Source organism: Eschrichtius robustus, chromosome 3 (assembly GCF_028021215.1).
Source record: "Eschrichtius robustus isolate mEscRob2 chromosome 3, mEscRob2.pri, whole genome shotgun sequence".
Lineage (NCBI taxonomy): Eukaryota > Metazoa > Chordata > Mammalia > Artiodactyla > Eschrichtiidae > Eschrichtius > Eschrichtius robustus.
Genome location: NC_090826.1, coordinates 113,277,185 through 113,293,611, shown reverse-complemented (window position 1 = coordinate 113,293,611; position 16,427 = coordinate 113,277,185). Strand labels below are relative to the sequence as shown.

Sequence of the window (16,427 nt, the reverse complement as noted above, 5' to 3'; positions counted from 1 at the left end):
ACAGTGTGGGAGGGTTCCCTTTTCTCCACGCCCTCTCCAGCATTTGTTGTTTGTAGATTTTTTGATGATGGCCATTCTGACCATGTGAGGTGATATCTCATTGTAGTCTTGATTTGCATTTCTCTCATAATTAGCGATGTTGAGCATCTTTTCATGTGCCTCTTGACCATCTGTATGTCTTCTTTGGAGAAATGTCTATTTAGGTCTTCTGCCCATTTTTTGATTGGGTTGTTTGTTTTTTGGATATTGAGCCACATGTGCTCTTTGTAAATTTTGGACACTAATCCCTTGTTGGTCGCATCATTTGTGAATATTTTCTCCCATTCTGTGGGTCGTCTTTTTGTTTTGTTTGTGGTTTCCTTTGCTATGCAAAAGCTATTAAGTTTAATTAGGTCCCATTTGTTTATTTTTGTTTTTATTTCCATTTCTCTGGGAGATGGATCGGAAAACATATTGCAAGCAGCCATACTCCAATAAAAGTTAATTTTAAAAAAGAGAAAAACATATTACTGTAATTTATGTCAAAGAGTATTCTGCCTATGTTTTCCTCTAAGAGTTTTATAGTATCTGGTCTTACATTTAGGTCTTCAATCCATTTTGAGTTAACATTTGTGTATGGTGTTGAAAAATGTTCTAGTTTCCTTTTTTTACATGTAGCTGTCTGGTTTTCCTAGCACCATTTATTGAAAAGACTGTCTTTTCTTCATTGTATTTGCCTCCTTTGTCATAGATTAATTGACCATAGATGCATGGGGTTATTTCTGGGCTTTCTATCCTATTCCATTGATCTATATTTCTGTTTTTGTGCCAGTACTGTACTGTTTTGATGACTGTAGCTTTATAGTATAGTCTGAAGTCAGGGAGCCTGGTTCCTCCAGCTCCATTTTTCTTTTTAAAGATTGCTTTGGCTGGGCTTCCTTGGTGGCACAGTGGTTAAGAATCCGCCTGCCAATGCAGGGGACACGGGTTTGAGCCCTGGTTTGGGAAGATCCCACATGCCACGGAGCAACTAAGCCCGTGCACCACAACTACTGGAGCCCGTGCGCCACAACTACTGAAGCCCGCGTGCCTAGAGCCCATGCTCTGCAACAGGAGAAGCCATGGCAATGAGAAGCCCACACATCGCAATGAAGAGTAGCCCCCGCTCGCCGCAACTAGAGAAAGCCCAAGCGCAGCAATGAAGACCCAATGCAGCCAAAAATAAATAAATTAAAAAAAAAAAAAAAAGATTGCTTTGGCTATTCGAGGTCTTTTGTGTCTCCATACAAATTTTAAGGTTTTTTTGATCTAGTTCTGTGGAAAAGGCCATTGGTAATTTGAAAGGGATTGAATTGAATCTGTATATTGCCTTTTTTTTTTTTTTTTGGCTGCACCACACAGCTTGCAAGATCTTAGTTCACCAATCAGGACTGAACCTGGGCCCACAGCAGTGAAAGCGCTGAGTCCTATCGACTGGACTGCCTGGGAATTCCCAAGTCCTTGTCCATTTTTGAATTGAGTCATTTGTTTTTTGTTCTTGAGCTTAGTTCTTTATATATACTGAATATTAATTCCTTCTTACATACTTGATAAATTGGAGAATATCTTTATTACATGGATAGAGAAAACCACCAACTATATAAACAACAAAGGATAATTTTAATTACATTAACTACCATATTGGAGATAGCAGCTCTAGCAATCTGGGTTGAATGTGGTTGTTTACAATAGCTATGTTAAAATTACAGATTTTTAGGTAAGGTTAAGAATGAGGCAAAAGACAGAGTTTGGTGGAGAGGATTTAATTTTAAGTGAGAAGAATGATACATGAGAATATAAAAGTGTGAGGGAGCTGGTTGTGTTTAAGAAATTGTATTGGTACAGGCATTATGGAAAACAGTATGGAGGATCCTCAAAAAATTAAAAATAGGGACCTCCCCAGCAGTCCAGTGGTTAAGAATCCACACTTCCAGGACTTCCCTGGTGGTCCAGTGGTAAAGAATCCACCTTCCAGTGCAGGGGACGCAGGTTCAATCCCTGGTCAGGGAACTAAGATCCCACATACCGAAGGGCAACTAAGCCCACGTTCCATGACTACTGAGCCCGCGCGCCTCAACGAGAGAGCCCGCATGCCGCAAACTACAGAGCCCACGCACCCTGGAGCCTGCACACCACAACTAGAGAGAGAAAACCCACATGCCACGCAACTAGAGAGAAGCCCACGTGCCGCAATGAAAGATCCTGCATGCTGCACCTAAGACCCAGCACAGCCCCCCCCAAAAAATAAATAAATAATAAATAAATAATCCACACTTCCACTGCAGGGGACACAGGTTCAATCCCTGGTCAGGGAACTGAGATCCTGTATGCTGCGCGATGCAGCAAAAAAAAAAAAAAAAAATTAAAAATAGAACTACCAGGGACTTCCTGGTGGTTCAGTGTTTAAGACTTCACACTTCCAATGCAGGGGGCCCGGGTTCGGTCCTGGTCAGGGAACTACATCCCACATGCCGCAACTAAGAGTTCACATGCTGCAACTAAAGATCCTGCATGCCACACCTAAAAGATCCAACATGCCTCAACAAAGATCCCATGCTGGCAGTGGAGATCCCGAGTGCCGCAACTAAATAAATGCCAGTGCAGCCAAATTAATTAATTAATTAATTAAATATTTAAAAAATAGAACTACCATATAATCCAGCAATTTCACTTCTGGGAATATATCCAAAGGAAATGAAAACACTTAACTCGAAAAGATACCTGCACACCCATGTTCATAGCAGCATTATTTATAACAGCCAAGACATGAAAACAACCTAAGTGTCCATCAAGGGATGAATGGATAAAGTAGTTGTTGTATGTATATCATACTACAGTACACACACACACACACACACACACACACACACACGTACATACGATGGAATATTATTCAGCCATAAAAAATAACAAATGGGGAAATTCTGCAATTTGCAACAACATGGATGGACCTTGAGGGCATTATGCTAAGTGAAATAAGTCAGAAAGAGAAAGACAGATATTGTATGATCTCACTTATATATGGAATCTAAAAACATCTCTGCACACGTGTGTGTGTGTGTGTAATAGAAAAGGGGATCAGATTATGTGTGGTTACCAGAAGGATCAGGGGAAGGGGAGTAAGTGGTCAAAAGGTACAAATTACCAGTTACAAGATAAATAAATACTAGGGATATAATCTACAGCATAACTGTAGTTAACACTGCTGTATGATATATATGAAATTGTTAAGAGAATAAGTAAATTCTAAGAGTTCTCATCACAAGAAAAAAAATTTTTTCTTCTTTTTTTTGCTTTCTCTTTTGATTGTATCTATAAGAGATTATGATGCTAAATAAATGTATAGCTCTAATCATTTCACAGTATATGTAACTCAAACCATTATGCTGTACACCTTAAACTTATATAGTGATATCTCTCAATTATATCTCAGTAAAATTGGAGGAAAATTCATTAGTATAACAAGCCAAAAAAAAGAAAGAGAAATTGTGCTTAGGAAGAGCAGAATTCAAGAAACTGGGTAAAGGTGGTGATACTGCTTAGTAGGGTTAAAAGAGAAAACTAGTGGAGGACCTCGAAACTTATACCATAGGGACTTCCCTGGTGGTCCAGTGGTTAAGAATCCAATGCAGGTTCCATCCCTGGTCGTGGAACTAAGATCCCACATGCCGTGGGGCAACTGAGTCCACGAGCCACAACTAGAGAGCCCGGGCGCCACAACTGGAGAGCCTGCGTGCTGCAACTACAGAGCCCACGTGCTCTGGAGCCCCCGCGCCACAACTAGAGAGAAGCCCGCACACAGCTGCGAGGAGCCCATGTGCCGCAACAAAAGATTCCACGTGCCACAACGGAGATCCCGCATGCTGCTGCAACTAAGACCCCAAGCAGCCAAATAAATAAATTTTTTAAAAAAAGTATGCCATGGAATATATATTTTCATTCATTCAGAAAATATTTAATACCTGCTCTTTGATCAGGCAATTTTCTAGATGCTTTGGATACATCAATAAACAAAATAGGTAGAGATCCCTGCCTCTGTGGAGCTGACATTCTTCCAAAGGGGGGATGGGAATCATAATAAATAATTCTTATCTATTTGTAGAGTGATATTGTAACCCAGTACTCAGATTATATATAAACAAGCTGAACTTTTTCTGAAGGTCAGTCACCTTATCCGTGTTTAGAAAACAAAAAAGGCCAAGTTTTTGTCAGATTTTAAGATATCTTGGAAAAAGGCAAAGCCATTATTAGCTTTCTCCTTTTTATTAAGTACCTCTCTCTCCTTTGGTTTCCTCATTTGCCTAGCTACCTGATTAACAATGGAGTGCTTTTGTGGAGATGTTCCTCCTCCTATTGTTCATATCCTTTTTCATATTAGGATTGATTCTGTTAAAGAAAATCATCATGGACCTTCCTCTTCTAGATTTCAAGGTCAACACAAGTTTCTGTAGCCTCTTGAAATGACTTTCTTGCCCACAGAATCAGTTTTATTTCAAAGGGAAAAGTAAAGGATTTCTTTGCTCCTTTCCTAGTGATCAGTGGCAGGATTTGAGATCGCAAGGCTCCAGCACACAATAAGAAAAACCTACAAAAGATATGATTCCATCTAATTTTCAGATGGATAGAAAGTGACTTTGTTTTCCCATTTTAAAAATGAGGAGGGCTTCCCTGGTGGCACAGTGGTTGAGAATCTGCCTGCCAATGCAGGGGACACAGGTTTGAGCCCTGGTCTGGGAAGATCCCACATGCCGCGGAGCAACTGGGCCCATGAGCCACAACTACTGAGCCTGCGCATCTGGAGCCTGTGCTCCGCAACAAGAGAGGCCGTGATAGTGAGAGGCCCGCGCACCACGATGAAGAGTGGCCCCCCCTTGCCACAACTAGAGAAAGCCCTCGCACAGAAACGAAGACCCAACACAGCCAAAAATAAATAAATTTTCTAAAAAAAGTAAAAATGAGGATTAGCTCAAAGAATAATTTTTCCAAATGAGGAACTCCTGAATAGGTTCCTCTGAGGTATCATCTCCAGCAGGATTTGACAAGGAAATCTCTTTAGGTGAGTCTCACTTATTAAAAATGAATTACCTAGGTCTGGTTTCAGAAATGTTAGAGGAAAGGAAAGACTGACCCATCATATTTTTCCCCAACTCTTAATATATGGATTAGAGAGGAGAAATACAAATAATGCCAGGAAAAGCAACGTAACATCTGTGGAGACGTGGCTAGGAGAACTCAAGATGTTGGGCGTTGGGGAAAATTGTGTCTTTAAAGTTAGTTGAAGTGAATAATGGATGCTTTCTTTCCTAGAAAGAGAAAGAAAAGTATTCTTTTTAAAAATTCAGAACTTACTGTCTACTCCTTCATTCTTTTACACCCTCTTCTCTACAGAAAACACATTAAGAAAGGAGTTAACCCTTTACATTAAGGGGTTTGTCCTGTCTTCTGAGAAGCAATTTTGACTTTTTAAAAAATTATATTTATTTTATTGTTGTTAGAAACGGTACATACTCGTAAATATTCCTTTTAATATAGAAAGGTGTGAATTAAAAGATAAAGTTCCCCTTCCCAGAAATATAACAGTTTAGCATATACCCTTTCAAACTTTTTCCTATATACATATAGCTGTTTTTTTCAACACTTTATTATGAAATTTTTCAGCATACAGAAGTTTGAAAAAACTAAACACAAAATATCCCATCACCTAGATTTTTTCATTAATATTTGACTGATTTATCATATATTTATCTATCCATCTTTTATTCCATCCTATTTTTGGACATGCAGCAAAGTAAATTGCAGGCATTGATATACTTCCCCCATAAATATTTCATCATATCAGAATCAAGATCTCAGTATTTGCTTATAGGGTTTTTCTTTTGAGGTGAATTTACCATCAATAAAATGCACAGGGCTTCTCTGGTGGCGCAGTGGTTAAGAATCCACCTGCCAGTGCAGGGGACACGGGTTCGAGCCCTGGTCCAGGAAGATCCCACATGCCACGGAGCAGCTAAGCCCATGCACCACAACTACTGAGCCTGTGCTCTAGAGCCAGTGAGCCACAACTACTGAGCTCACGCACCACAACTACAGAAGCCCATGCGCCTAGAGCCCGTGCTCCACAACAAGAGAAGCCACCGCAGTGAGAAGCCCGCGCACTGCAACGAAGAGTAGCCCCCGCTCACCACAACTAGAGAAAGCCTGGGCACAGCAACGAAGACCCAATGCAGCATGCATGCATGCATCAATCAATCAATCAGTCTTCTCAGAGTAACATCAATAGCTAGTTAGGTTATATAATTTTAAAAATAAAATAAAATAGGGCTTCCCTGGTGGCTCAGTCGTTAAGAATCCGCCTGCCCTCTCCAAGACCAGCACCATGGCAAAATGAGGAAACAACTAACAAGTGAAGAGTTTGCACAATGGAAAACCACCCTGACCATCTCTTGAATTTATAGGGATCATAGGTGGAACGTTCCCTTCACTGGCAGCCATCTCTGGCCATTCTATTTCTGCATCACACTCATCCCTCAGTAAAGTCAGTGACTGGATCTTCTCCCAAAGTTTCCCCTGCTTTCCATCAGGCATGGGGAAAAAAAATCAAGAGAGACATTAGTATCTGCAACTGAGGAACTCTTAATCCAATCCAGAAGAAAAGCATCTGTTATGGAAAGAATGAGATATTCAAGGATGTTGGAGACACTGCTCTGAACACATTCTGCACAGCAGTAAAGCAGATTGCCAAGAAAGGAAAAATTCATTCATTTCCAGGAAAAACTTCTCCAGTGGTTTGAGAAGAATCTTCTTGTATTCGAGATTCCCTACACTATGCAAAAAGGCAGTATGTATCAAAAAATCTTTAAAATCTGTGTGCCCTACAACACAGCAATTCTGGAATTTATCCTAACAAGGTAATGAAAACTGGCCCATAGACATTTAGCAACAAAGATGTTTATCAAAGTGCTGTTTGTAATAGTGAACTCTGCAAACATTGTACCAAAAATTAAATTATGGGTACATCTATTTCATGTAACCATTATATATAAGAGAGCATCTGTTAGAATGAAAAGTGCTTTATGATATTTAAATGGAAAAAGTAAATTACAAAATATAGGTGCAACATGATGACTTAGAGTCTTTTTTTGTCCTCTGTTATTTGCTTGTTTTCTGTAGCAAACATGTATAATTCTTCTAGTAAGAAAAGTTTTTTAAAATGATGAGAAATTCTGTTCCTAAGATCTCATAGAAGCATAAAAAGAAGTCTACAATAAAAAATGTATATGAATAAAAAAAAAAAGAATCCGCTTGCCAATGCAGGGGACACGGGTTCGAGCTCTGGTCCTGGAAGGTCCCACATGCTGCGGAGCTACTAAGCCCGTGCACCACAGCTATTGAACCTGCACTCTAGCGCCAGTGAGCCACAACTACTGAAGCCCGCATGCCTAGAGCCCGTGTTCCGCAACAAGAGAAGCCACCACAGTGAGAAGCCTGTGCACCTCAACGTAGAGTAGCCCTCGCTCGCCGCAACCAGAGAAGGGCCCGCGTGCAGCAACGAAGACCCAACGCAGCCAAAAATAAAATAGATAAAATAAATTTATTTTAAAAATTATAAATCAATTTCTCAGAGTAGTATCAATAGCTAGTTAGGTTATATAATTTAAAAAAAATAAAATGCACAAATCTTAAATGTACTTTTGCTCAGTTTTTTAAAGTTTTCATACACCTCTGTAACCCAGACCCTTCTCAAGAACATTATCATCACCCCGGAAGGTTCCCTCATGCCCTTTCCTAGACAGCCCCCACCATATATACCTATTTAATGGGGCTTTTTTAAAGTATTTTTTAAAATCTGCCCTTGCTATTATATTATTCTGCAACTTGGAGAATATGTTTTCATATGAGTAAGTATATACCTCATTTCGTTTTAATAGCTGCATATTCATTATTTAAATGTACCAAAGTTTACTTCCTTGTTGATAAACCTTTAAGTTGTTTACACTTTTTCACTACAGACTTTGTAGTTATACATTCAGCTTTGGTTCCCTATCAACAGGTGGACTCCAGTCTTCTGCCAGACGTAACCCCAGACAGAAACTTGTTATATTACCCTACCTCTATAAGTTATTTCCGCTTAGATATACCTGTAATCCATGCTGCTATATCATCAGATTTGTCAAATGAATAAACTCATTGCATGTAACAAATCACATTTTTATGAAAAATAACACCCTCCCTCCTTTTTTTATTGAGGGCAAGTTTATTATGCTTTCATTTTAGTCTGGATGTGGTAATAACTTTCCCCCAAAATTTTTTTAATGAGAAATGTGACTTTATTTTACATTTTTGTGAATCTCCTTAATGTCTGGCTTAAATATAGGACAGCTGCATCTGTTTTTGCCTTCTGTCTGTTGTGATGTTATTCTGGTTTAAATACATGAAGAAATCTGACCTCACATAGGTAAAAAGTTGTAAAAGAGAGGAAGATTTTGATAATTGTAGATATTCTTTGATAACTGCAGCAAAATAAATTAATAAATGTAATAGTTCCTTAACACTGCAGTGTTGGAGTATGAAATCAATGGAGTATTAAAATCCACTGGTCTCTCTTGCAATTTAAATGGATTTTTTACCCATGTATGATTTTATCACTTCCTGCATTGGTCATTGAAAAATATTAATTCACTGTATTATATTGCTCTTCCATTTCCTATATGTATCCAAAACAATTCACATTAGTTAATTGCCACTTATTTCATGAGAAAAACTTAAGTATTAAAAAACTGAGAATCTCATGGTGGTTAATAGACACAAGTTTTCCAAAATTCCAGTGTTCACTCAAACTTAAATTTTGTCATTGGAAACATATTTTCAATTGGGTTTCTTGAAGTAACAAGTTCACTTGACTTACTTTCAGTTCCTAGGTTAGAGTAACCATTGTCTGTCAGTTCCTTTAAGTAAAAATGGTGTTCCATGAAAAAAGCAACTAGTTCAGCTCACCATTCAAATATTTGCACAAGTGCATTGCCTTAAGATAACCATCATACCTCAGTGTGCAGCAGAAGTGCTTTATGCATACTTCCATTGTGTCATGCAGAATAAAGATTTTGGTTTGTGGGTCAAGATTTAATATTTTTACTACTTTATCAAGAGCATTCTTAGATGGTGCTGGCATAGTTCATTTCTACTAGTTTCATTCTAGTACAGTTTTGTGCCACTTGCCTTGATTCATACTAAAACTGCAGTTTTACCCACCATTCTTTTACTCCATTAGTACAAATGTCAGCATAACAAAAATGCATATAATATCTTAGAGTGTTATTAAAATAGTTTTGACCTCTCAGATCCCTTGGGGTAAGCAGAGCACACTTTGAGAACTGCTGGTCTGGAGACCATGATAGGGCAAAAATCCAGATAACAAGGAAAAGTCTAAGTCCTGCAAGAAGTGAGTTGAGCATTATAGTCCTTCACGAACAGAAAGATACAGAGTAAACAAATTGAAAGGACCTCTTTAAGGTAGAAAAGGGCTCTAAAATTGGCTTTAAAAAGTAGTAGTATTTCAATAGGTAGGAAAAAATGTTAACAGATCATAAATTTGCATGTAAATACTCGAGTTATTTAAATTCAGGGTTACCTATTTTAGAAAACTCTTATACTTCTTTTTATAGTCAACCTTAGATTATGTACATAATGAAGGAGAATAGATGACAGATGCTCTGGTTAATAATTTTAATGATTGAACAATTCTTAGTATTTAGTTTGCTTCATAATGACCTGTTTTTGGTAGTAAATTTGCTATGCTAGTTGTTTTATATAAGCTACTATTAAAATATATCTTTAGCTTATACCACATGGTGCACAGTGGAAAAGAGTAGCTAAAATTAAAAATTAGTGATGGAAAATTCATAAAATTAAAAATTAAATCTTTATTTTTTTATTCAGTGCATATTAAATCTTGTGGCTGTTTGACCCATTGTATAAATTAGATATTGAAATTGATAGTATTTTTTTGTTTCAGGAAAATATCTAAGGCAAAAGAGAATTGATTTTCAGCTTCCCTATGACATCCTTTGGCAGTGGAAACATAATCAGGTATGAGCATATCTTACCATGCTTCATTCATAAGTGGTAAACGGGGGAAAGGAGTGTGCAAGTCTTTTTCTCTGCCTCCTTGTTATGCTCTCATCTTAGGAAGTATAGAGAAGTGTCCCTGTGAAGGTTAGAGACTAAGAAAAATGAATTTGCATCCATATTTAATGTGACCTCTTTGCCTTCACTCATACTTCAAAATAGCATTAAGTTCCTGCTTCCTTAGGAAACCTTCTGTTATTATTCTGGACTTTTATTTTGGTGGCAAAGATTCTGTTCTGTAAGAATCCTGTTTGATGCAGGTCTCAAGGGAATTTATTTAGATGTACTGCCAGCAGCACTAAGAAATTTCAGGCTTTATTTTTGTTGGCTCCTTCCCATCAGTTTGGAATTTATTTTTCACATATAAAAGAGAGTCTTCTACCAAAGGAAACAGGGAAAATATTTAACCCTCTTGTACTTTTAAAAGATATTTAAATATATTGGGAACTAAAAATGGGAAGGTGCTGTTTTTCTCTCTTGCTTACCTAATTGAAAAGTTTCCCCCAGTTATTTTTATATTAAGCTAAAGCCCCCAGAATCCATATTGAGAACAACCATTGGGAAATAGTCATGCAAATGAGGTAAATAGGCTCCTGAGTTTTGCCAGAATTCCACCAAAGTTTGACTTTGGAAAGCCAAAAGCAGTGAACATTCCCATCTACATTCTCTTCTCTGGTGGCCTCTCTTGAATTCTAAGAGGATCAGTATGTTAGATATTTGTCTCAGAGAGTTCATAGCAATGAAGGAGATAGTGTTTTGAATCTATACCAACTGAAAAATGATGGTGGGATTATTCTTATAGATTAGTACACTCTAGCTTAAACCAAGTTGCCTTTTTTTTTGGGGGAGTGGGTACTGTCTTCTATGGTAAAACACTGACCGACTGACCTAATACATTTTCTTCCTAATGCATTCTTTATTGCAGTATGAGAGAGCCATTATCCTGCCTGCCATCTCCCCTTTGTTCATTAAATTAATTGACTTAATTAAATCGTGAAATGTGTTTCCCTACAACACTCACCCTGAAAAAGCCAAGGTTGTCATCTTCTTCATTTCATACACCTACGCAGGCCATCTAAACAAGCCCTGTGCAAGTTTTCCATTCTTTTCATAGCGGCAAATACAATCTTAATTTATCCAAACGAAAAGCTTTGATCTGCAGTGTGACTTTCATTTAAGTCTATCTAATAACTTGCTGAAGAAACATCTAACAAAAAATGCATTTTCTTTAAACTACTTAGTATTGCTTCTGTTGAATCTAGTTCTCTCTTAAACCCTGATCTGGTAAGTCACCTTTTATTTCAGGATAAAAAAGTGATCACACCAAGTTTCCCTCAAATTATCCAACCCAGAAAGTCTTGTAAACGTTTCCATATGAGCAGAGTACGTGGATAATTTCCTCTGTTTTTAGTGATTGATACTGTTTTCTGGCATTTGAAGTTGAATGCTATATCAAGATTTTTCTGTTTTTTCTTCTAGCTATACAAGAAACCAGACGTCCCACTATATAAAAAAATCCGTTCAAGTGAGTAACATGGGAGCTGTTTTTTCTGCCTCCATACAATCAGTGTTCTTAGCCTGGCACTTAGAAAATTATCCTGTATATTCACAAACTGTTCTTTGCTGTCTTCTCTCAAGATGTCTACGTTGATGTCAAACCCCTTTCTGGTTATGAGGCTACCACTTGTAACTGTAAGAAACCGGATGGTGACACCAAAAAGGGCTGTGTGGATGACTGCCTCAATAGGTACTGTACTAAACTGATTCTGTAAGCACAAGCTTTAAGATCTGTAAGATACTTCATTTAGGGGAATTCCCTGGCGGTCCAGTGGTTAGGACTCTGTGCTTTCACTGCCAAGGGCCCAGGTTCAATCCCTGGTTGGGGGACTAAGATCCCACAAGCCATGTGGCGTGGCCAAAAAAAAAAGTCACTTCATTTAGAGGGAAAGGTTAAATAGGCTCTTTGATTTCCCCTCAAGAAGTTGCACAAAGATAGTATATAAAACCTAATTGATGGGCTGTCTCAGTCTGCTTGGGCTTCTATAACAAAATATCATAGACTTAAACAACAGAAATTTATTTCTCACAGTTCTGGAAGCTGCAAAGTCCAAGGGCAAATTGCCAGCAGATTCAGTGTCTGATGAGGACCCACTTTCTAGCTTATAGACAGCTGCCTTCTCCCTGTGTGCTCACATGGCCTTTCCTCAGTGCATGCTCATGGGAGAGAGAGAGAGAGAGAGATTTCTTCTTATTAGAAGGGCACCAATCCCATTAGGAGGTTCTCACCCTTCTGACCTAATATAAACCTATTTAACTCCCAAAGACCCTACTTCCAAATACTGTCGCCCTGGAGGCTAGGGCTTCAACTATGAATTTTGAGGGGACACATTCAGCCCATAACATGGGCTAAATAGAGTAACAGAAAACAATGTGATCTAGAGTCTTATGTCCTCAGGTTTAAATCCTCTTACTTACTTAAGAGACCTGAGGAAAGTTCTTTAACCCCTCTAATAAAAATAATACCATCTTTATGGAGGGGTTTGTGAGGATTATATGAAACAATGTTTTTAATTCATTAAGCACAGTTCTAGAAACCTTCCTAGATCTCAGTATATGGTAGCCATAATGAGGGAGTAAAAGTAGGTTGATGGCAGTGAAAGAGAAGAAAGAGGCCATGATATATTGGGCGGGGGGGAAACTAGGTTGATAAACCATTAGCATATAGCAGATATACACATGATGATTGAGTCAGTGATGCTAATGAGAGATGGTTATGCTATTGTCAGAGATAGAAAGTGTGGAATCTAACTGGTTTGGAGATAAAAATTATGATTTTGATTTGGGACCACTGAGTTTTTAAATGACATTGAGATTTCAAAATGGAAATGTCTAATTGAGACAAAGGAGTAGAGATAGAATTTGTTGGTTTTGGTAACATAACCATATTTATAGCAAAAAAAGAGTTAATGAACTTCCCATCAATGCTCCTTGTTCTAGATAGCTTTCGTAGAAAAAGACAACTGCTTTCCCAGTCTCCATCTCTAGTCAACTGTCCTGCAGGCTGAGGGAATCAGCGTTTCTGCTTTAGCATGCCAGTTGGGGAATTCTCCCTTACGAATATCACTGTAAATTCACATCTTGTCATTGTACATACATACAGTTGTACATAGTAGTAATAACTTGGTGTTATAGATAGCTGATTTTTTTCACTCACAAATACTTTATATATGCACTTTTATGTATCATTGTGGTCCACAAGCTCATCCTTTTTAGGTTAGTATGTCACGGTTTGCCCTTCTTCTGTTGTTCGTTATTCAAGTTATTTTTAATGTTTTGCTATTAAAAATGGCACTACTATGAAACTCTTTGTATAGATTCCTTTCTGTTTTAACTCTTAGAGTGTATTCTCAAAAGAAGAAATACCTGTACAAACTATAAGGACATATATATAATTCTTACTGTTATACTATCCAGTAGCTGTCATGAAATATTGAGTTAATTTTTGGTATCACCACCTATATATAAATATATTTATTTCCCCATAGTTCCACCTCCTTTAGTTATTAACATCTAACTTTATTTCTAGTGCTTTAGTATTTTGATTGTTTAACATTTTAGAGTATCGTATGTCCTTAAAGTTGTTTAAATGTGCATCTCTTTAGATGCTAACATTTCTGTGCTTGTTTGTATGATATTTTATTGTCTATGAAATTACTATAATATAGCTGCCTCATTGCTTATTTTCTCTCTTTCTCACAATAGTCCAAGGAGGTAGGTGATAGTTTTACATTGTACAGATGAAGGAACCTAGATTTTGGATGGTAAATTGCTCCACATTACATAAGACAAGTGACAGAGACAGAATTTGAACCCACATGTGTTTGATTCAAAAGTCATGTTCTTTCCACTGTACCACACTGCTTATTGTATACGTATTGATAGTCTTTTAATCTCTGAAAAATTGAAATTTGAACATTTACCTTTACATAATAACATTGGTTGCCTTATATCATTTAGTATGGGTGTCACATTTATCCTTCCCATTATGTTGTCTTTGTTCCAAAAAAACCCAAAACTTACCCCTAAATAAGAAATAAACAAACACTCAGACACAGTACTGCCAACTTTGTGTCATGAGAATATGAGCACTACATCATCATGCATCTAATGAATGTGATAAATGTATAAAATAAATAACTAAGAAAAATTAAAATATGTTATTTGGTGGGTGCTTCCTTATATATTTAAAAGTAACCCTCATAGAGATTCAGTTAAATGGAGCTATCTAAAATGTAGGGTGGCTTTGTCTCACCTGTCTTTGTATTCAGAGTTCTGTAAATATTTAAGGGGGTGGGGGAGTTAAAGGATCGGCAGGATCCACTTTCGCATCCATGCAAGACTCATATGTAGAATTGTACTTAACTTGTAAGTAGCCCAGGGAACACTTGATTCCGGACTATATTTTTTTAATATTTATTTATTTATTTATTTTTGGTTGCATTGGGTCTTTGTTGCTGAGCACAGATTTTCTCTAGTTGCATCGAGCCGGGACTACTCTTCATTGCGGTGCATGTTCTTCTCATTGTGGTGGCTTCTCTTGTTGTGAAGCACAGGCTCTAGGCCTGCAGGCTTCAGTAGTTGTGGCACGTGGTCTCAGTAGTTGCGGCTCGAGGGCTCTAGAGTGCAGGCTCAGTAATTGTGGCGCACGGGCATAGTTGCTCCGCGACATGTGGGATCTTCCCCGACCAGGGAATCAAACCCATGTCCCCTGCATTGGCAGGCGGATTCTTAACCACTGCACCACCAGGGAAGTCCCAGGACAATTTTTAAAACAAATAATGGGGTTTTACGATTACTTCAAATAAAGACTTTAAACATTTGTTCTCCTTTCTTCCAAACAATTTCTAGGAATCACCAACATTGTTTATAAACACTACAGATCTTCCTTGGTGGATATTTGTTTCTGTACACCATCCATATCAAACCCATTGCTGCTCCAGAACATTCCTCTTTCCCTGGAACAAAGTCTTGTCATTCATTTCAAGCTATTTTTAAATGCTGTACCCATTTGCTCATAGCACATACAGAGCCCACTCCCTCAGCTCTCCAAAAGAACAGACATGGTGCGTAACAAAACTGAATACTTAGGGGAAGATAAATGTATATTACCTGGTGAGACTTACGCCACCAGTGGTGATTACTTTCGGAGTTCACAGGCCCTAAACTAAACATCAGGGCCCCTGTCTAACTCCCCATTAGAGTCTATCTATGCTACTTTGTTGAGAGCAGTTCACTTCCACTTGCCCACCAATGAGAATCTCTAGGAGCCTTCACCTTTTGCTCTAGAAGAACCCTGGTTCCTCAAATTCTTGGTCCTAAAAAGTCAGGATGGAATGATCCTCTCCCCTGCCTCCAAGGCTTACTCCTTCCTGACCTAGCATGATTCATAGCAGGAATATTCATTTCATTTAAGTGAAAACACATTTCCATTTACAGGAATGGTCTGACCTCCATAGCTAGTGAAGTCAATCACATTAGTACCTTTCTCAATGATTGTTTAACCTTAAATCTTACCAGGTGAGAGAAAGAGCAATCAGATGATCTATATTTAGAGGGGGGAGAAACTGCCTAATTTTTCAAGGGCATTATGACTATAGGTAATGGCAATTTACATTGCTAAATCAAAATCTTCCCATCTTAGTTTGCAGCATCTACTTTCAGATTTGGGTAACTTTATAGTTTTGTTTTCCAGACAATGAATAGAAACATGTTTTACTTTTTATACAGTTAAAGGGCTTATCTTGGTCATTTATCAAAACAAACAGAATAGGACTTACCTGGTGGTGCAGTGGTTAAGAATCCGCCTGCCAATGCAGGGGACACAGGTTTGAGCCATGGTCCAGGAAGATCCCACATGCTGTGGAGCAACTAGGCCCGTGCACCACAGCTACTGAGCCTACGCTCTAGAGCCCGGAGCAACCAAGCCCGTGCGCCACAATACTGAGCCCGTGTGCCACAATTACTGAAGCTCGCGCACCTAGAGCCCATGCTCCACAACAAGAGAAGCCACTGCAATGAGAAGCCCGAGCACCGCAACGAAGAGCAGCAGCAAAGCCCCAACGCAGCAAAAACTGAATTAATTAATTATTTTTAAAAGCCATGAAAATGAATAAGCCTTCTGAAGAAAAGAGGAGCAATGAATATGCCATGGAAAGTAGAGAGGAGAAAAGGATTCCTGTTTAAAAAAAAAAAAAAAAAAAGACAGGAATTGTTACATCGTAAAG

General features: G+C 38.2%; 1 protein-coding gene across 9 annotated transcripts in view; it reads left to right on the top strand.

Moving 5' to 3' along the window:
- The window catches only part of ASH1L (ASH1 like histone lysine methyltransferase), a 209,302-nt gene that overhangs the window by 154,010 nt on the left and 38,865 nt on the right, over positions 1-16,427 (top strand). For all 9 annotated transcript variants that reach the window (XM_068540958.1, XM_068540954.1, XM_068540956.1 and 6 more), the window contains 3 exons: positions 10,031-10,104; positions 11,623-11,668; positions 11,782-11,890. In XM_068540958.1, the coding sequence (XP_068397059.1) occupies positions 10,031-10,104; positions 11,623-11,668; positions 11,782-11,890 (229 nt within the window). The remainder of the gene's footprint in view (positions 1-10,030; positions 10,105-11,622; positions 11,669-11,781; positions 11,891-16,427) is intronic.